General features: G+C 38.4%; 2 protein-coding genes across 2 annotated transcripts; both read left to right on the top strand.

Annotated features, from left to right (window-relative positions):
* The first annotated feature begins 389 nt into the window (after positions 1-389).
* LOC104247790 (bidirectional sugar transporter SWEET12-like) lies at positions 390-2344 on the top strand. The gene is made up of 6 exons (XM_009803892.2): positions 390-473; positions 854-890; positions 984-1194; positions 1293-1454; positions 1570-1689; positions 1788-2344. The coding sequence occupies exons 1-6, from the start codon at positions 428-430 to the stop codon at positions 2106-2108; spliced, it is 897 nt and encodes a 298-aa protein (XP_009802194.1). The 5' UTR covers positions 390-427; the 3' UTR covers positions 2109-2344.
* A 5739-nt stretch (positions 2345-8083) lies between these two features.
* On the top strand, positions 8084-8590 carry LOC104247791 (uncharacterized). Its single transcript, XM_009803894.1, has one exon. The coding sequence runs from the start codon at positions 8084-8086 to the stop codon at positions 8588-8590; it is 507 nt and encodes a 168-aa protein (XP_009802196.1).
* The last annotated feature ends 13079 nt before the right edge of the window (positions 8591-21669 follow it).

Raw genomic sequence — 21669 nt, 5'->3', positions numbered from 1 at the left:
GTAGAACCATTGTATTATTGATGCCAGATGGCAAGCATTGGTTGGTCTGTCCATCACATTTCGATCCCTTTTGTGCTGAGAATAAAAGAGAATCAAACCCCTCCAACAATTATAAATGCATGAGTTGTAAGCTTAGTGCCTCTATATGGATTGGAAGATGACATAATAAAAGCGCCTTATATTATGGGGCCTTTTTCTTTTTGGATATCAAATCAAACCCCTCTTGCACCAAAAACGTTAGCCAGGAGTAAAGGTGCTTTGTTATTTAAAGAAATTGAAAAGAATACACAATAAAAAGAAACCTCCACTAATGCACCTGCTTTCCTACTCTTGCTCTTGCTATATAAATATGTAAAAGTGCTCTTCATTTCATTTCATTGTGAAGTAGAACTAGCAAGTTCTCGCTTTTCTTTCTTTGGAAAAGGGGATGGCTGATTTTTCTGGTCACTGGGCTTTTACATTTGGTGTACTCGGTAAATTCCTTTTCGTTTTGTTAGTATAATTTGAATCGAACTTTACACGACATCTAGTTACCATTATGGAATAAATTAAATACAAAAAACAATGTATAATAATTAGTTCCTTTTTCTTTTCCCATTTTAGTATGAAAGCTTAATATTCAAAAAAACTTTTTAAAATTATTTCCTTATGTATAGCTAGTATGATTTGAGAAATAAATATTCTAAGTAAAACCATATGTTATAACCGACGCAGCATTGCTAATTGAATTATCTAAATAAAATATGCATACGTTAATATTCATTTCATCTTATTACTAGCATATTCCTTGTAAATCATTTGTATTGATGAATGTGGGGATCGGATTTTTCTTTTCTTGGATTCCCTTTTGCAGGAAATATTGTCTCCTTTTTCGTGTTCCTTTCTCCACTGTATGTCTTCATTTCCTTATGTTCGTTTCAAAGTGTATTTATGTTACAACTTGCGCAATTAATTAATTTGCATAGTTATGCTCCTATGTGCAGGCCAACTTTTTATAAAATATATAAGAAGAAATCAACAGAAGACTATCAATCAATTCCATACGTGGTTGCTCTATTCAGTGCAATGTTTTGGATTTACTATGCATTTCTCAAGTCCAACACCACCCTTCTCATCACTATAAACTCATTTGGCTGCTTCATTGAAACTATATACGTTGGGTTTTACCTTTTCTACGCACCCAAGAAAGCACGGGTAACCTTTTTTGTACAAGAAAATCCAGTACTAATTAATTCTTTCTTAAGAGTTCTATAGAAAGAAAATAAGAATTCTGACCTCTTCAATTATTGCAGGTCCAAACTGTAAAGCTACTGCTTTTATCAGTATTTGGAGGGTTTGGAGCTATTGTCCTTGTCACTCAGTTGCTATTCAAAGGAGTTGTTCGTGTCCAAGTTGTTGGATGGATTTGCCTTGTGTTTTCCTTATGTGTATTTGTATCCCCATTATGTATAATGGTAAGTTTATGCATGCAAAAAAAAAAATCAATATATTCTCAAAAGCTTTCTTCTCTAATTGCTTCTTTGTTTTATGAATGAAAATTATAATGTTCATTTTTCTCATTTAATGCAGAGACAAGTAATCAAAACAAAGAGTGTGGAATACATGCCATTTTTCATCTCTGTTTTTCTCACTTTAAGTGCTGTTACGTGGTTCTTCTATGGTCTTCTATTAAAAGACTTCAATATTGCTGTAAGTTGTAATTTCATTTCCTACTCTTGACTTTGATGCATCTATATTTCTTGAACTCTAGCACTAATATATTTATTTTTCCTTCATTGAATATATAGATTCCAAACGTATTGGGATTCATCGTTGGTATCCTCCAAATGGTGTTCTATGTCATATACTACAAGAAAGAGGAAGTCATTGTTAAGGAGCACAAGTTTCCTGAGATACAAAATCATGTCATAATCTTACACAATGACAAGAATCTCCCAGAACTAACTGAAGAACAGATTATTGATATTGTGAAACTTGGTTCACTGATTTCATGTACAGAGATATTTAATGTCGCTTCATATCTGCATGAAAATGTAGCTGAAGCAGCTAAAGATCATAAGAAGTTGCCCAAGCTGCAAGCGGTGGAAATTAATCTGAGACTTAGCTAGTAAATCATTCGCTAATTTGCCGCTTCGGGTATATCACAAAATGCACATAAATTTACATTATATACACTGATACTTTAAGTCGGACACAATGAAGACTATTTTGGATCTATTTCTGCTAGCTACATGTAATTAATACGAACTTGATGGCGGATGAACTGAATTGTATTATGATGATTCTTAAGTATCAAATGTGTATTAAATTTCTCAGTTAATTTAAGCTCTGATGTGCATCCCTACTCCTGTATACAACTTTTGTTATATCTAATTAATTTTGACAATTTTCGTGCTTTCTTATATTTGAATCATGTCAATACTCTATTTTAGAAACTATAAAAACACCCCTATAGTATTCTAAATGATTTACTAACGAGCCCCGTCTATCCATTTGTCTGAAAATACATCTAACATTATTTTGAGGTCTGAAATTACCCCCGCGACTAACGGAACCATCTGTGGTCCAATCTTTTAATGTGTTGTCACAATTTGATTGGGACACGTGGCTATCTGGGCCATATCAATTATAACACACCCCAAATATCCACCTGCCTCGATTTTTCGGACCAACCTATAGTAAAAACACTATTTCTACCTACCCATATTTTTTTATCTCTTTAAACCTCTGAAGAAGAGGAGGTAATATCCACGATCAAAAAATCATCATTTTCAAAAAAGCTCTCTTCTCTCTCCTGATTCTTGGGCGATTTTGTGCCCTTCACTGGCAACTGCCCTACTATGGCCTCCACGTCCGGCGGCCAGCCACCCCCGATGGCTGCGCTGCCCCCCAACCTTCCCCCATCATTGCCCAACCATCCACGATTACAAACAACAACCCCCAACCCATGGATTATTCAAAACTTCTAAAACCTACAACCATTAATGCCCCCATGCAAACCCTAGCTACGCTACCTTTGAAACCTGTTGAGTTCCTGCATGGAAAACTAATTGTGAAGTGGAAGAAGCAAGAAGTGAAAAAATCTATCGTACAACAAGGGCTTCAACTTGCAGTTATTGGGAAATTTTCGTATGAAAAACCTGTTATTGGTGAATTGCATAAAGTGATTCCATTTCAATATGAGATTAAGGGTCATTGCTTAGTTGACTTGATTGAAGATAATCATGTGTTGATTAGATTTTCATTATTGGAGGATTATTCTCATCTTATTTCAAAATCAGCTTTTTACTTAAAGGCTCAATCAGACATGTGGCAGTTGCGTTGTACAAAATGGAATCCATGGTAGACACCTGATGAAGAAACTCCATGCCATAGCTTGGATTAGCTTTCCATAACTTCCTCCAAATTTTTTTGGTAAGGAATGTGTATTTTCATTAGCTCGTGCAATTGGTAACCCATTACATGTAGACCTAGCAACTCAAAATGGGACTAGACCTAATTGCGCTAAGGTGAATGTGTAAGTTAATTTGTTAGGTAATTTCCCTAAACGTATTAAGACTTTTGAAGAAGCTGATGAATCTGGGCCAGAAGAGTTTTAACGGATTAGGATAAAGTTTGATTAATTGGGTAATTCATCATGAGTTACACAAGAGATTTGATGAAGATGTTGAGGATCAAGGCAAGGAGAAGACAGTTGTGGTGAGTACTGAAGCAATTGGTATAGCTGCAAATTCAACAAAGGTTATGTCAACAAAAACTTAAGCGTGTGAAAAAGGAAGCAGTTGAGAAAGTGTTGGAAGATCAACATAATGGGAACTTAGCTAAGGCTAATCCTATTGTTCCTAGTAATCAAAGTACTGATGAAAAGGCTAAAAAGGAATCCACAATCGATTGGGTTCATATAAGGTTTGGAACTAGCAAAGAGGAGCTAAAACAACTCAATGTGACTACAAACCAATCATGTCAAGATATGCCGTCTCAAACATTTGCAGATTCTGGGCAGCTTGAGAACCTTGATGAGATAAACTCAACAAAGGTTGTAAGGAGTGCTGCAATTAAGGTGGAGGATGATCAAATAGGCACGACAAAGACAACATGAGACAAAGTGAGGGCCAACAGCCCACCTAGCGATAGGCTGGCGACGCCAGGCCTAAGGCCAGGCTTCCAAGCATTAGGCTGGCGACGCCAGGCCTAAAGCTAGGTACCCCAGGGGTTAGGCTGGCAATGCCAGGCCTGGCGCCAGGGTCACCTGATGAGGCATCGATAGTAAAACCTCTCCCTAGTGCAGCTGGTAAGATTGTGGCCTATGTAGATGATGTTCCGTGTATGCATTAGTGAACAAAATTGATGATAATGTAAAGGTTAGGGATGATACAGTAGGATCAAAGAATAGCAATGAAAAGAATGATGAGCAGGCAATTGTTCCAAGAGCATCTGGGGAAATAGAGGAAATGCCTATGGAATATGGCATTGATCAAATTATGCAGCTGCATTTTAATATTACACTGAAGACTCTACTACAATATTTACATGATTTAGTTATACACAATATGGCACCAATTGATGAAGACTTAATGAGACAAAATCTTATTTAGGATGAGGGAGATGATAAAAATCTTATGTGGGATGAGGGAGATGATAAATCAACAACAGAAAACTTCAAACAGGTGGCTAGAGATGGGGATCTATCACCTACAGCTAGTGCTAAAGGAGGTAAGAAAACAAAGAAGAATCAAACCTTCAAGAATTATGCCCAGGAGGGCAGCTTCTCTATCTAAATGATGATCAAAACATTAATATGGAACATAAGGTCTGTGACTACACAGTCGGCCTTTCCTAGGGTGATCAACATGAATAGGGGGCATAACTTTCGTGTAGTTTCATTGATGGAACCTTTTCAAAAGAAGAGATTCATTGATAGATATAGAAGAAGGTTGAATATGGAGATGGCTTATGAAAATATTAATGGGAAAATATGATTGTTATTTGATGGAGTGATGGAATGGGAATTAGTGGAGGATACTAAGCAATAGGTGATTTCGAGAGTGCTTCACCATGATCTGGGGCAGCACATGATGATGACATTTATTTATGCAAAATATTCAGCAATTGAGAGGTTGGAATTGTGGGGTCACTTATATTACTTAGCAAGTGATATGAAATTGACATGGTTGGTAGGAGGGGATTTCAATGTGATATTACATGAAGATAAGAAAATAGGAGGACTATCGGTACACCTGCCTGAATATGAGGATTTTGCATTTTATGTAAATTCTTGTGGTTTGTTTGAGCAAGGACACAAAGGAAATCCATTTACATGGTGGAATGGGAGATCCAATGTTGCGTGTATATTCAAAAGATTGGATAGAATCTTTGTGAATTTGCCATTTCAGAACATGTTGCCAACTATTGAAGTTGAACATCTAATTAGAACTAGATCAGATCATGTACCATTGTTAATGACATGTGGGGAGCAGACCACCAATTTTGTCAAGCCTTTCAGGTTCTTGAACTTTTGGACTAAACATGCTACATTTATAGATGTGGTGAGGCATAATTGGGAAGCTAGTTTCATAGGGGATTCGTTTTTGATGTTCAAGCAGAAGCTCAAGAGGGTAAAGGAAGCACTGTCAAAATGGAGTAGGGAAACATTTGATGATATCTTCAAGTAGTTGGCTATTTTGGAGGACATTGTTAGAGTGACAGAGATGTTGTTTGAAGAAGAGCCTACAATTGAGAACAAGATTGTGCTTCAAAAGGCACAATCTTAATTGAAGAAATACTTGAGTATTGAGGAGCAGTATTGGAAGCAAAAAGCTGAGATGACTTGGTTTGCTGAAGGAGATAGGAATACAAGTTTCTTTCACAATCATGTCAATGGAAAAAGAAAGAAATTATAACTGAAGAGGATCAAAAGAGGAAGCGGGGTATGGATTGAAGACCAGGAGCAATTGGCTACAGCTGCAGTGGACTTTTATCAAGAACAATTCACAAATGAAGGTGATACATCTGACTTTTTCTTTCTAAATAATGTACCTTCGATGGTCACTATGGAACAGAAATTGGAACTTAGAAGATTGCCAACAATTGAAGAGGTAAGAACAACAGTTTTTAAGCTTAGTGGGGAGAGTGCTAGTGGTCCAGATGGATTCACTGGACAGTTTTATCAAAACATGCTGGGATGTTATTGGTGTTGATATACACAACATTGTGATACACTTCTATGGAGGAGCTGCACTACCTAAATCCATCACTCACACCAATCTAGTGTTGCTGCCTAAGAAACCTTGAGTTGAGACCTTTTCTGACTTAAGACCTTTTAGCTTGAGCAACTTCATTAAAAAGGTCTTGTCTAGAGTGTTACATGATAGATTGGAAATTTTTTTGCCTCCTCTAATATCTCCTAATCAATCCAGATTTGTGAAGGGTAGGAGTATATTTGAGAATATCTTATTGACTCAATAAATTGTCACTGACATAAGGTTATGGGGAAAGCCAACTAATGTGGTGATCAAGCTTGATATGGCTAAGGCCTATGATAGGGTTTCATGGAAGTACTTATTGCATGTACTAAGGAAGATGGGATTTTCTGAGCATTTCATCAATATGGTGTGGCACTTGGTGTCAAATAACTAGTATTTAGTATTGATTAATGGGCAGTCCTCAGGGTTCTTTAAGTCTACAAGGGGTGTGAAGCAAGGGAATCCTCTATCACCAGCATTGTTCATTCTGTCAGCTGAGGTACTTTCTAGGTCTTTGAATAAGCTATTTGAAGACATGTCATTTGTGGGATTTGGAATGCCTAAGTGGTCTGATCCTTTAAAGCACTTGGCATATGCTAATGATACTAAATCTTTGCTTCTGCTTATCCTCCATCCTTGAGCAAGATTATAGCAGTGTTGGGGAACTATGAGAAGATATCAGGCCAAATGATCAACAAAGATAAGAGCTCATACTACATGTATTCAAAGATTCCTAATGGATTGTGTCAGGCAGTTGAAGCTATTACAGGATTTACAAAAGGTAAATTCCCCTTCACATATCTAGGGTGTCCTATTTTCTACACTAGAAGGAGGAAGGAATATTATAAGGATCTTATCAAGAAAGTAAAGGCTAAATTGCATTCATGGAAAGGAAAGCTGCTGTCATTTGGAGGAAAGGCAACACTCATTACTCGTTTGTTGCAAAGTATGCCAGTCCACATCTTATCAGTCCTTGCATCCACCAAAAAATATCCTGGAGCATCTTTATAAAATTTTTGCTAGATTCTTTTGGAGTACAAAGGGAGAAGCAAACATTGGTCCTCATGGAAAAATCTTGCCTTCCTAAAGAGGAAGGGGGCCTAGGTTTTAGGTCCTTACATAATGTGTCGAGGGCATTGTTTGCTAAACTATGGTGGAGGTTTAGGACCACAAAATCTTTGTGGTCTAATTTCATGTGGAATAAGTATAGCAAGAAGGAGATACCAACAGTGGTGCAGTTTAGAAAGGGTTCTAATGTTTGGAGACAAATGCTCAATGCTAGGGATGAAGTAGAACATGAGATCCTATGGGAATTGAAGAGTGGAACAACTAATATTTGGAATGAAAATTGGACTAGATTGGGTGCACTTTATCACGTATTACCAGAAGACTTTCCAATCAATGAAGATCTTTAGTATGTGGCAGAACTACGACAAGGTGAAACATGGGATGATCAGCTGCTAGATCAAACCTTCAATGAGGAAATTGCAGAACATATAAGGCTAAATGTGCATTGTGAAGGCAGTGAGGGATACTGGGACAGGCCATACTGGTTTCCAACTCCTTCAGGCAAGTTCAGTGTTAGTAGTGCTTGGCAAATATTAATGCATAAGGTTGATCCTAATAAGGAATTTAAGTTAATGTGGATTAAAGGCTTACTATTTAATATATCATTCTTCTTGTGGAGATTGCGGAGGAAGAAAATAGCCACTGATGACATGTAGAAGAGGCAAGGGAAAATGGTGATGTCTAGGTGTTGGTGTTGTCAGCAGCACCAAGAGGAATCTATTGAGCATATATTTATCACAAGTCCTACTGCCTCTAAAGTATGAAACTTGTTCATGGGGACTGCTGGAATTACTGTGCCATTGATTCAATTTAAGCAGGTTATAAGACATTGGTGGTATGCTCAATGTTGTCCAAAGCTAAAGCCAATGTTTCAAGCAGTACTAGCTATCATTACTTGGGAACTTTGGAAGAGAAGAAATGCAGGTAAACATGAGGGTTCAGTGTCGACAAATAAGGTGATTCATGAGATCAATAAGAAATTGCATCAACTGGAAAGGGTGAGGTATGCTTTGATGACTAATATTCCATTGTTACGGCTATACATAATTCAATATTTTGAAGGATATAAACCTATATTTATCACTACAAGAGTAACATGGCAGATTCCTTTTCATGGTTGGTACAAATGCAATACTGATGGAGCCTCAAAAGGAAATCTTGGTCCTACCTCATTAGGCTTTTGTACAAGGAATAATGAAGGTGATATGGTGTATGCAATGGAAGTAGACCTGGGGGTGACAACTAATGTGGTGGCTGAAGTTAAGGCTATTCTTCAATGATTGGAATAATATGTAGAGCATGATCTTCACCCTCTCATATTGGAGACTGATTCATTAGTGATGAAGAAAGTGATAGAAGGGGAATGAGATCCTCCTTGGGTAATTGTAAATGATGTGAAGAAAATTATAGAGATGAAGGGAAACTACAATGTGATCTTTCAACATGTGTTCAGAGAAGGCAACTCAATGGCAGATTTTATAGTTAACATTGTTTTTTCTTTTGCAGGTACATCTGAGATTCACTCATTCTTTGAACTGCATAGTGCAAGGAGGAATTTGATTAATTTAGACAAGTCTCAAACTCCTAACCTTAGGGTTAAAATAGCAAAAAGAAGAGCCCCAGACTGATGGCCGCACATGATTGGAATTTGCACATACCTGCGTGTTTGTTTTATGTATTATTCTGTATGTTATTAAGGTATTTTCCAGTGGTATTAGCATAGTCACATGCTCATTCTGGGGGTGCTTTGATAGTGTATAGGACCAATGTGATAAGTAGGTATTGAATGGTGTAATTTATTCTACTTCTGATATGTTTAAATGTTAAGGAAAAAGTTAAATCTGTTATGTGGAATTTCTGGAGATTGTTGAATCATTTCTCAATGGTATTAGCATGTCTTCATGCTAAATATGAGGATGGTTTAGCAATGTTTAGAATTATTTCTATATTAAAGGTTCGAGAAGAGAAGGATCTGATCTTACAAGAACATAAAATCACCAAACTCCACAGACCTGGCGGCGCCAGGCTAAAGCCTGATGATACCCTGACGTCGCCAGCTTAAAGCCAGCCATGGCCTGGCTTTTGCCTTGCAAATCCTGCTTAAAGTCATCCCCAACCTAACTTTTACCTTGCAAATCCTGCCTAAAACCAGCCCCAGCTTGGCTTTTGCCTTGCAAAGCATGCCTAAAGCCAGCCCCAGCCTGACTTTTGCCTTGCTAAGCCTGCTTAAAGCCAGCCCCAGCCTGGCTTTCGCTTTGCAAAGCCTGCATAAAGCCAGCCCCAGCCTGGATTTCGCCTTGCAAAGCCTGCATAAAGCCAGCCCTAGCCTACATTTTACCTTGCAAAGCCTGCCTAATATTGATGATCGACCACGTGATTTATACTTGGATAGAGTCAGTATACTGCCTGTGGAGATCATATTGTAGCAACACTAATGATTGAAAGAATATGATGGCTTCAATTCTGTGGTGGAGATGTTTGGAATTCATTCTAGCCTATGGACTGGATACCCTGGCGCCTGGTGAGAGCTTGATAGGTTCTGCTTGGTATTTTCCACCAGCAATTGGATTCACATACACTGATAGGAGAAGGAAGCATTCAGCGGACAATGTTGTAATAGCTAGTTCATTAGACTTTAGCTTTTCTATTTTTTTAGTAGCTAGTAGCTTCATACAACTTCTATTTTGGTTTGGACATCTTGTAAGCTTTGGACACATTTTGGGATTTTATTTATATATTGCCACTAGGCAGCCTGCCTAGTAGTGTATTTGCTAAAAAAAGTGGAGGTAATAAAATGAAATTGGGGTAAAAGGAATGGGTAGGTAAAAATAGTATTTTTACTCTGGGTTGGTCTGAAAAAATGGGGAGGGTGGATATTTGGGGTGGGTTATAATTGATTAGGACCAGATAGTCACGTGTCCCAATCAAATTATGATAGCACATTAAAAGATGGGACCACATATGGTTCCGTTAGTTGCAGGGGTACTTTTAGACCTCAAGATAACGCTAGATATATTTTCAGACAAATAGGTAGACGGAGCTCAGTAGTAAACCATTTAAAATACTATAAGGGTGTTTTAGCCCTTTTCCGTAGAAACTATGGAAGATTTGATACCCATATATTATAAGATATTATTTTAGTTTTACAATAGACTATCACTTTTGCATTCTGATTTCTATATGCGCGGTTGCATGCGGGTATATGTATAGTATATTGGGAGTTTTTTTAACATCAAGATAAAGTTGAGATATCTGTGTATTCTCCACTGGTTTGTTGGTAAAATAAATTCTGCTTGTGATGTCTAAGTATATTAAACCTTTAAATACCTGAAATGCGCACTTTCAATCCTCTTGCTTGTGAATATTCACATATTTCCAGAAATTTTAACCCTTCCATCAGTTAATTACTCATGTGTTATGTTAAGCTTGTACTATTACTCCATATTTGAAGGTGATATACTTCTAAAAATAATCCAAATATTATATATTTTCTATATAGAGGGGCCAAAAGCACACATTTTAATTAAGTGAATATTATGTGATGAGTCGTATATGACAAAGACAAAAATCATTTTTACCAGTCATCGAGGAATCAAAGCGTTATATATTATGCATAATAAATTGTTAACAAATATATCTGAAGGCTGAACCTTGGTGGTTCTCTAAAAAAAAGAGCTTTTAACACATTTGTTCGTCAGGCCGAAAATCATTACAACAGCTAGTCAAATGTATAAAAGATTATATACCAATTATATGTAAAATATGTATATTATATGTATATTAACCAAATGAGGCATGATCTTAGTAAAATATGAAGCCATAAGAAGACCATGTATTCCACAATGAAAAAGTAACATTAAACAATTAATGTTCTCAAACCAGTTGAGGTGCATGAATGCTTGACTTAAAGCTTGAGCTAGGGACAATCCAACAACCATTTTAACTGGATACCATCAAAGAGGGCAAGTGGAAAGGAGCCAATAAAATTCTTTGGGAGTTCTTTGCTGATAAAGTCCTCTCAAAGACTCGGATTAGTCAACAGGAATGGAATCCAAGAAAGTTGGTAGCTTAAGCGAGCAGCGGAGCCTAACCCTATAAGATATATTATTTTGATGTCTCTAGTAAAGCAAAACCACTGTTTAGTAGCTATTTTGCTTCAATTTCTTCTTTACAAATAATAAATTGAAGATTTAGTTATGATTAGAATTAACTGTCTATCCTCATCCATGGATTCTTTGTTCACACTTATTCAATTGAAAGTATTGATCCAATTCAATATTTATGTTTCGCAATTTCATAATCTAGTCTTTTAATGTCTAAGTGACCCTTGGATACAAATCACAGGAATGTATATTTGTCCTCGAGTTTGTCATTGAGAGGAAAAAGGTTAAATTATTTTAAGAAATAATTTTTTATCAGAATGCGAATCAAGATGAAAGAAAAATGGGTCAATGATATGAACATGTGCATTTGAGAGATTATCATCGGCTTGAGGAGTTTCCATATGAGTTTGTTGAGGTATTTACATAGGCTTGTGGAGATATCAAGGCTCTGGGAATATACCACTCCCGATACTCTTCCTCCGTCACCTCTTTTTCCAAATCGGCTATCTGGTATTGCTGAATTTATTATCATTATCAACAGGTTGGTAGTCAGTCAGGATGAGACTGTTGTCTTGGGGGAAAAGATCTCTTTTTATTATTAGAGTCAAATTTCTTGATGTTTTTCTCCCAATTTTTTACTTTTTCTGTAAAGGAAAATCTCACCGCACTGCACTTCGATACAAGAGAAGAGGACCAGGTGCTTTGTATCTTCGGGATAGGAGTTGGCGGTCTTTTGTAATAGAACTTTAGTCTAATAATCCAATAATATATAAAAAAATATTAGTGAATTTTAGCATTTTAAATTTTTAATTATATTATGCCATGACCTCATATTAATTACTATTACCCCATGATCTTGAGAAGTAGTAATTACCCACTAACCCAGTACTTTATGATAAAGAAAATAGCCGTAACGTTTTTGTATTCTCTCTTACATTATCTACCACTACTTACATACTAACACATACATTAACTATGTTCTTCATGATCTCATAGATAATTACCCAACCTTTTTTTAATTTAATCTAAGGGAAAATTTTCACACCTATAAATAAGTGTATTTCTGTTTATCTCGAAAATGGTAATAACAATTAGATTTGATTTTGTGATTCTAAAAATACGTAATTTATTTTTATGCTAGTTGTTAGCCATTAGATGCTAAGTGTGAGACCAAAAATTAAGATAAGAGCTTGAAAAATAGTATGCTATGCAAACCGAATGACCTAGAGTCGAGGTCTCGAGCTAGACTATACATGGCCTCAGGGTCGAGCGTTAGGCTGTGGACGGCCAATGAAGAAATAACAGTTCTAAGAGCTTTAATGAGGGCTCTTTATGATCAATGATAAGTAGTAAATGAAGAACAATAAATGAAATGCAATAAATGTAAGTAATAAATCTGAGGAAAGACAATAGAGAGTGTTTAAGTTAGAGAGCAGAGAATGTTTTTGTTCTTGTATTGAATATCATGTGTGCAAAAAATAACAAGGTTCCCCTTTATATAGGAGGGGGAATCTCAACATAGTACATATGTATTTATTACAAAGATATGCGGCCAGTACAACCATTTAATGACACGGTACGGGCTTGTACTATTCTTATGGACTTGGTCAGCTCTAATCACTCACCTTGGGAATCTCCCACTCGTTCATCATAGCTACCGATTTGTACTGCCCCGAGGTCGAGTTGTGCCTCAAGCCTTTGAGCAACGAGCTATGGAATGCCATGATGACCCCAAAATAGGACTCTCCGATTTTAGCCGTATACAATTTCTTTCATAATATAGTGTGAAAAATATTATAGAGTACATGAAAAAGTAAGGTTAAAATTATAAATGTCACAACCTAAAATTCATCTAGTCATGATAGTACCTAACCCAACCTGCTAGGTAAGCCAAGTAACAATAAAAAAACCTCAAGAACAATAAAATTAAATGAGTAAAATAACTAAAGTTCTATACAATCTGCCAAGGATTGGTAGTACAAGTCATGAACTTTTAAGACTTAGAATTTACAAAGCTGGTATGAAATAAAAACATCATCTGTTCGAAATATACATAAACAAATTTACAAATCTAAAGCCACCAATGTCAAGTGGCAGCTATAACCAGAACGCAGGCACATCTTCCATACAAGCTCCTACCATGTACAGTAACATTAGCTCCATGATCTGTACGCAAGGTGCAGAAGTATAGTATGAGTACAACCGACCCTATGTACTGAATAAGTAATAAACCTAACCTCAAGTTGAAAGCAGTGACGTGCTCGAAAGAAGGTCAGAGTCCAACACCAATAGCCAATAATAACTCGTAATAATATAATGAGAACAATTATAACGACCTGACCGGTCGTTTTAAGTATTATAACTCTGTTCCCTCATTTATCGCTTATTATGTGCTCATTTATTATTATGTGACTTACTGAGGTGGTCGATTTGGTTCCGGGGATGTTTCGGAATGAGTTGGGACATTTAGTTCCAAGGTTGGTAGCCTAAGTTGAAAGAGTTGACCGAATATTGACTTGTGTATAAATGAACCCGGAACATAATTTTGATGGTTTCGATAGCTCCACATAGTGATTTTGGACTTAGGAGTATGTCCGGATATTGATTTGAAGGTCCGTAGATGAATATGGCTTAAATTGGCGAAAGTTGGAAAAGTTGAAGTTCGGAGAATTGAGAAGTTTGACCGAGAGTTGACTTTATGGTTATCGGGCGTATATTTTGGTTCCATAATTCTGAATAGGTCTGTTATGTCACTTATGACTTATGTGTAAAATTTGAGACCGATCGGAATTGATTTGATAGGTTTCGGCATCGATTGTAGAAGTTGGAAATTCATTAGTTTCAATAGGCTTCAATTGGGGTGTGATTTGTATTTTGTTGTTATTTTATGTGATTTGATGCCTCGACTTAGTTTGTATCGTGTTTTAGGACTTGTTGGTATGTTTGGTTAAGGTCCCGGAGGGCCTCGGGTGGATTTCGGATAACTAACAAATCAAAATTTGACTTAGGAGATATGCTGAAGTGCTTCAAGTCTGGTGTCATTGCACCTGCAGAAGGATTAGCCTCGGTTGGGGAACCGCAAAAGTTGCTAGGGTAACATAGTTGCAAAAAGGGAGAAGGCAGCTGGGAAGCGCAAGTGCGGAGGAGATATCCGCAGAAACGGACGCGCTCTTGCGAAGTGTTCCGCAGAAGCAGAGCTAGGCAGTTGGCTGGTGATCGCAGAAACGATGGGTTCATATGTGGTCCTGCAGGTGCGAAGAGGGAACCACGAGTGCGCTAGGTCGGGTGTCTAGTGTCCTTCGCAGAAGTGGACGAGTGACCGCAGAAGTGGTTATCAGTTATTATGAGATTATCACTATTAAGCTTATTTCATTATGTCTTAAATTTAAATATGCGTGGTTATTTGTGGATGCCGAGTTGCCTAGTACTATGATAGGCGCCACCACGACATGTTAAGTTTTGGGTTGTGGCAACAGTAAAGGTAAATAATTCAAGAGATATATGCTCAGCTCGTTCACAGTTACGGGAAAGTAGGCATGCTTTTCAAGCATAACAGTCAATTCCAAATCTCACCACTAAATATGAATTTATCAAAAGAATAGTATTCCCAATTTACAACACCAGATAAGAATTTCCGTTTACCTATCAGTGTGAGAAAATTACATCTTTATGCCTACATGCCAATACCTTAATTATCATATACTATCTAGCATGAGGAATATACATCTCTATGCCTACATGTCAAATCATCAATGTCACGTTACTGTCTAGCATGAGGTAAATGCATCTCTATGCCTACATGTCAAGTATGCATGTCAAATAAATGATTTCACTGTGATATTTCCAGGTACTCTCACTCTCAACATGCTCAAGCTGTCTGTTTCAATGCCCACTTCATCACACACACAATCACTCAGCACTGTACGAGGGCCTAGCATCAATGCCCCTCGCCAAAGCACGTGTATGTATATTACTATGCCTGTGCTCGCTCTAGTATGTCAGACTATGAAGAGGCGGATCTTGTCCAAGCGCTATTAAAAATCCAATAAGCAATGCTGCAGCATGCAACCCGATCGACCATAATAATAAAGATAATAAGGCCTACTGCGGCGCGTAGTCCGATCCACAATAATAATAAAGCCAATACGGCATGCTGCGGCGTGCAGCCTGATCCACAATAATAATAATAATAATAATATTTACAACAGCAACAACAACAACAACAATAACAACAATAATAATAATAATGACAATAATGATAAAGCCAATATGGTCTGATGTGGTGTGCAATCCGATCCACAACAACACTCTCAACACAGCTCTAAGGCCCACCTCAGTCATCAATCTCTCAAGTCTCAATGGCTCACAATCTCATATCACTCAGCCCAACAACACCACATATGGGAAAACAATAATAACGTGGGATATAAAAACGAATGATGAATAGAGATTGATATATGATATGCAAATAAAGAATCATTACAGTTAAATTAGATAACCCAAAACAATAGAGATAGCCTCATCAGGTCTTAACCACATAACCTAAATATGCTTTTTAACATGAATCATAGATCAATTAATCTAACAAGTAAGAAAAATATAAATATAGTACAAAAGTCAATTCGGATCACGATTTTCCCGGTGCACGCCCACACGCCCGTCACCTAGCATGTGCGCCACCCAACACATCACAAATAACATGGTTCCTAGGGATAATTACCCTAAATTTCAAGTTTAGAAATGTTACTAACCTCGAACAAGATAAATCCAATATCGAGCAAGCCAAACAATACTTTAGAAATGTCATCCCGCGTGAATCCACCGTCAAACGACTCGAAACTAGCCAAAAGTAACTCAGAAACATTAAATAATGCCAAAGGAAACCAACCCAAACCATAAAGGTCAAATTTTAAATCAAATCTCAAAGTCAACCCAAAAAGTCAACCAGGGACCGCGCCTCAGAGCTCGACAAAACTCAATAATTCTGACCACTCATTCAATTACGAGTCCAACTATACTAATTTTAATCAAATCCGACACCGAATCGGTGTTCAAACTGCAATTATTTACTTTAGGAAGATTTAGACAAAAACCCTAATATTCTCTTCTAACATCATCAATCAAATGCAAAATTGAAGATAGAATCATGAAATATAATCAAATCCTAGTACAAAGTACTTATCCCATTCCATGTGGTGAAAATCCTCTCCAAAATTGCCCAAATCCGAGCTCCCCATCAAAATGTGATAAAACAACTCAAAGGTCTGAAATAGAGTAATTATATGCACTGCCCAGTGGTACCCTACACAATCGCAGTCACAAACCTCGTGATCGCGATTCCAAATTTGTCCATCACAGTTTTTACCCTTCACGATCGCGACCATTTTCCCGCTATCGCGATGAAGAAATTCCATTAACCTTTCCCAAACGCTTCCCAGATAGCCTGTAGTGTATCAACCATAACATTTTATCCATAACTCCAAATGATAAACGGTTTAATTTTATGATAGCTAAAAATAAAGGGCTACAACTTATATTTTTGAATCACCTCAAAATACCTTATAGATTGCAAGATATAAGTTCCCGAAATCAGATCATTGACAACATAAATTTTTTCATCGCGAACACATTTCACTGGTCCATATTTTATTTTACTCTTTGCGATCGCGATGTACACCCATGTAGCCAAAAACCAGTAGTTAAAAAGGGCCTAAAAATGGTCCGAAACTCACCCGAGCCCCTCGGGACCCCGTCCAAATATACTAACAAGACCCAAAATATAAAACGAACCTACTCGAGGCCTCAAATCACACATAAACACATCAAAACCACGAATCGCACCTCAAATCAAACTTTATGAACTTTTGAACTCTCAACTTCCAAAACTCGCGCCAAATCATATCAAATCAACCCGAAATAACCTCAAATTTTGTACACAAGTTCCAAATGATATAAAGAACCTATTTCAACTCCTGGAACAATAATCTGAATCCGATATATTCAAAGTCCACTCCCGATCAAACTTATGAACCTTCCAAACCTTTGAATTGTCAATTTTCGCCAATTATGAACAAAATCTTCTAGAAGCCTCCAAATGCAAATATGGGCATATGTCCAAGTCAAAAATCACCATCCGGACCTAAAGGAATCATCAAAACTCCGATACGGAGTCAAAAGTCATACTTGGCCAACTCTTTCAACTTAAAGCTTCTAAGATGAGAATCATTCTTCCAAATTAATTCCGAATCAATCGAAAATTAAAACCGATGATAAAGACAAGTCGTAATACATCATTTGAAGTTACGCATGCCCTCAAACCATCGAATGGAATGCAAATGCTCAAAACCGGTTGGGTCATTACATTCTCCCCCACTTAAACATAGGTTCGTCCTCGAACATGCCAGGAGTCTTTTTAAAACCATCAAATCACTGTGTAAACTCACCATACACAAACTCGGGGCTGATCACACATTACTCCAATCCATATAAGTCCGTCAACTCAACATAACCGAAGATTCTTCCTTCAACCTTAGCCTATAAACCGTGTAACCCAATTTCCAATATCCGTAATCCATTACAAGACCCAACTCTTATATCTATACACTGTATAAGTCTGAACAAGCTTGTATCAAAGCCATAACTGTAATGACCCGGCCAGTCGTTTCAAGATTTACCACTCCGTTTCCACCATTTCTGCTTCTTATTGCCTTGTTCAGCTATATTTTGTATTATCGGATTGGTTGGCTCGGGTTCGGAAAGATTTTGATAAGGATTGAGACACTTAGTCTCTTTTGAGTGAGCTTAAGTTGAAAAAGTCAACCGGATATTGACTTATGTGTTAAAGGGCTCGGATGTGAGTTTCGATGGTTCAGATAGCTTCGGGAGGTAATTTGGGAGTTAGGAGTGTGATCGGAACGTGTTTTGGAGGTCCGGAGTAGATTTAGGCTTGAATTGGCAAAATTGGAATTTTGGCGTTTTCAGGTTGATAGGTGAGATTTTGATGTAGGGGTCGGAATGGAATTTCGGGAGTTGCAGTAGGTCTGTTATGTCATTTGGGATGTGTGTGCAAAATTTAATGCCATTTGGATATGGTTTGATAGACTTTTTAATCAAAAGCGGAATTCGTAAGATTTTGGAATCTTAGGCTTGATTTCGATGTGATTTGGTTGATTCGATGTTATTTGAGGTGTTTTGAAGGTTAGTACAAGTTTGGGTAGTGATATATGATGTGTTTATGCTTTTGGTTGAGGTCCCAGGGGCCTCGAGATGATTTCGGATGATTGACAGAAGATAGGAATTTGGAAATGGCAGCTGAAGTGTTGGGACTGCTGTTATAACCACAGCCGCAGGTGCGACCCCCGCAGTTGGGAGGCCGCAGGTGCGACCCCCGCAGATGCAAAAATGAGTCGCAGAAGCAGAAGGGGCCAAGGAGAGATGGAGCTGCAAAAATGGCTAGGTAGGCGCACCTGCGGTAGTGCAAGTGCTGTATTTGCATCGCATATGCGGAGCCTGGGATTTAAGTGACGACCGCAGATGCGGCGTGTTGGACCGTAGAAGCGGTAGCTAGACCGCAGGTGCGGAATCCCTCGGCCAGAAGGTATAAAAGAATTCCTTCGCGATTTTGAGTTGTTATTCACCATTTCAAGTCGATTTTTGAGCTTTTTGGGAGATTTTGATGAGGGATTCAAGGGATAACGTCTGGAGGTAAGATTTTTGGGCCTAATAATCGATCCTATGGCATTATTTCACTAATTTGGCATAAGATTAATGGAAATTAAGGGTTAAAAATTGGGGATTAAGGTTTGGTATTGGAGACCTTGACTTGAGGATTTGAGGGACCATTTGTGGTTGAATTTTTGGACTTTTGATATGTATGAACTCGTGGGGAGATTAGGAATCTATTGATGTAAAATTTATCGAATTCCGAGACATTGGCCCAGGGGTCGGGTTTTGGTTAATTTCGGGATCTATGTTGTAAATTGATTATTTTCGCATGGACTTCGTTCCCTTAGCATATTTTAACGTTGTGATTCTGATTTTGGATAGATTCGATGCGAGTTGAGGCCGATTCTAAGGGCAAGTCGTCGTGGGCTAGAGTTTGGACCGGATTGAGGTGAGTAATGATTGTAGATGTTGTCCTGAGGGTATGAAACCCCGGATTTCACATCGTTGTGCTATATTGAGGTGATGTACATGCTAGATGGAGAGCATGGGGTCATGCACTATTGGGGATTGTGACTTAGTCCATCCCAAATGACTATTTTTACGCGTATTTGATTGAAAACTTTTTGCTATCATCATGTCTTGAGCTGAATGCCATATTTGGGCCTCGTGGTAACTGTTTGAAACCCTTAGGGGATTTTTATTGCTATTCCTCACTATTTTGACTTTATACTTATACTCAGTCATGCTATATTCTACTGTTTTTATTACTTAGTCATGTTTACTCTGTTTTAACACATAAAATGATATTTTGGGCTGAGTATAGTATTGTGAGGATACTTCTGGGTTAGCTTGCATGTTACAACAGTGATATACCGATTTATGATTATGAGGCCGAGGGCGTGAGATTGTACGGCACAAGGTGGCTCGATATGAGGCCGAGATCCTATTGATTATGCCACGAGATGGCTTAATATTGCGCTTGGGCCGTAAGGGGCCCCTCCTGGAGTCTGTACACCCCCAGTGAGCATGGGTACCCATTGTGATATGAGATATAGCCCGAGGGGCTGGTATTGTTCCATGTTATTGCCCGAGGGGCTGATTTTGTTGGTATTGTGCCCGAAGGACGGTTTATGTGTTTATCTTTCTAGCTGCCTTTCATTTACTTGTTTAACTGTTAAAAAGGTGTTTTATGAGATTTCACTATTTTATTGTGCTTTACTGGTTTTACTCTGCCTCTTTATTGAGTTGTGTTTTTACGTAATTTCTCATCGATCAGTCTTCATTTATTATTATTACTCACTGAGTTGGAGTACTCACTTTACTACCTGCACCCTGTGTGCAGATTCAGGAGCTTCAGGTCCTGCTAGCGAGGATTGATAGCTATCAGCAGATTTTTGTTGTCCACTAGATAACTGCTCGGCATTTGCAGCCCAGTGTTTCTCCCTCTTATCGTTATTTCTTTCCCTTGTACTGGATTTTGTAATAGACTCTGCAAACCATTTTCCATATTCCTAGACTTGTGTTAGATGCTCATGACTGGTGACACCCCGTTGTCGGGTTGTGTTAGTTTCTCCGCAAATTGTACTATTTCACTATTTCTATTCGGATTTAATCATGTTAATGACTTAATTGTACTATTTTAATTGTTTAAAATGAATTAGGTGTTGTGTCGGCTGGCCTTGTCTTCACGAGAGGCGCGATCACGACCGGGTCCGGGTTTAGGGTCATGACAAGTTGGTATTAGAGCCTAGGTTACATAGGTCTCACGAGTCATGAGCAGGTTTAGTAGAGTCTCGTGGATTGGTACAGAGGCATTTGTATTTTTCCTCGAGAGGCTACAGAACCTTTAGGAAAAACTCCATATCCTTGAAATTCTTGTCATGCGAATCTGTTGATCCACGTACTAAACTTCTATTATTCTATTCTCTCACAGATGGTGAGGACACGCGCTACCGGTCAAGATGGACAACCACCAGTACCACCAGCTGTGGCCACTAGAGGCCGAGGATGCGATCGTGGTCGCGGTAGGGGCAGGGGTATGGCCCACACAGCAGCTAGGGCAGCACCTGCAGATCCACCAACCGCCCTAGTTCAGGATAAGGTTCTAGTTGTGGATGCTCCAGTAGCACCAGCTCAGGCACCAGCTGTGCCTATTATGATTCCGGGTCTTCAGAAAGCCTTGGATCAGATTCGATCAGTATGCACTGGCCTATCTCAGGCGGTCTTAGTTACTACAGCCGCAACTACTTCTCAGGCCAGGAAGGTACTCAGACTCCTGCCGCTCGTACACTTGAGCAGGTCGTGTAGGGACTTCAGACACCGGGGGCACATCCAGCCCAGCCGGTTGTAGCTGCTTAGGACTATGTAGCTCCTGCCATGCCGGAGGATGAGCAACACAGGTTGGAGAGGTTTGGTAGACTTCAGCCTCCGACTTTCAGTGGTGTAGAGGGGGAGGATGCCCAGGGTTTCTTGGACACGTGTTAGAGGATTCTTCGTACAGCGGGTATTCTGGAGACCAGCAAGGTCTCTTTCATTACTTTCAGTTTTCTGGAGCTGCCTTCACTTCGTGGGAGGCTTATGAGAGGCGTAGG

The sequence above is a fragment of the Nicotiana sylvestris genome, chromosome 6 (assembly GCF_000393655.2).
Source record: "Nicotiana sylvestris chromosome 6, ASM39365v2, whole genome shotgun sequence".
In the NCBI taxonomy this organism is placed as follows: Eukaryota; Viridiplantae; Streptophyta; class Magnoliopsida; order Solanales; family Solanaceae; genus Nicotiana; species Nicotiana sylvestris.
This window is presented reverse-complemented; position numbering and strand designations above follow the sequence as displayed.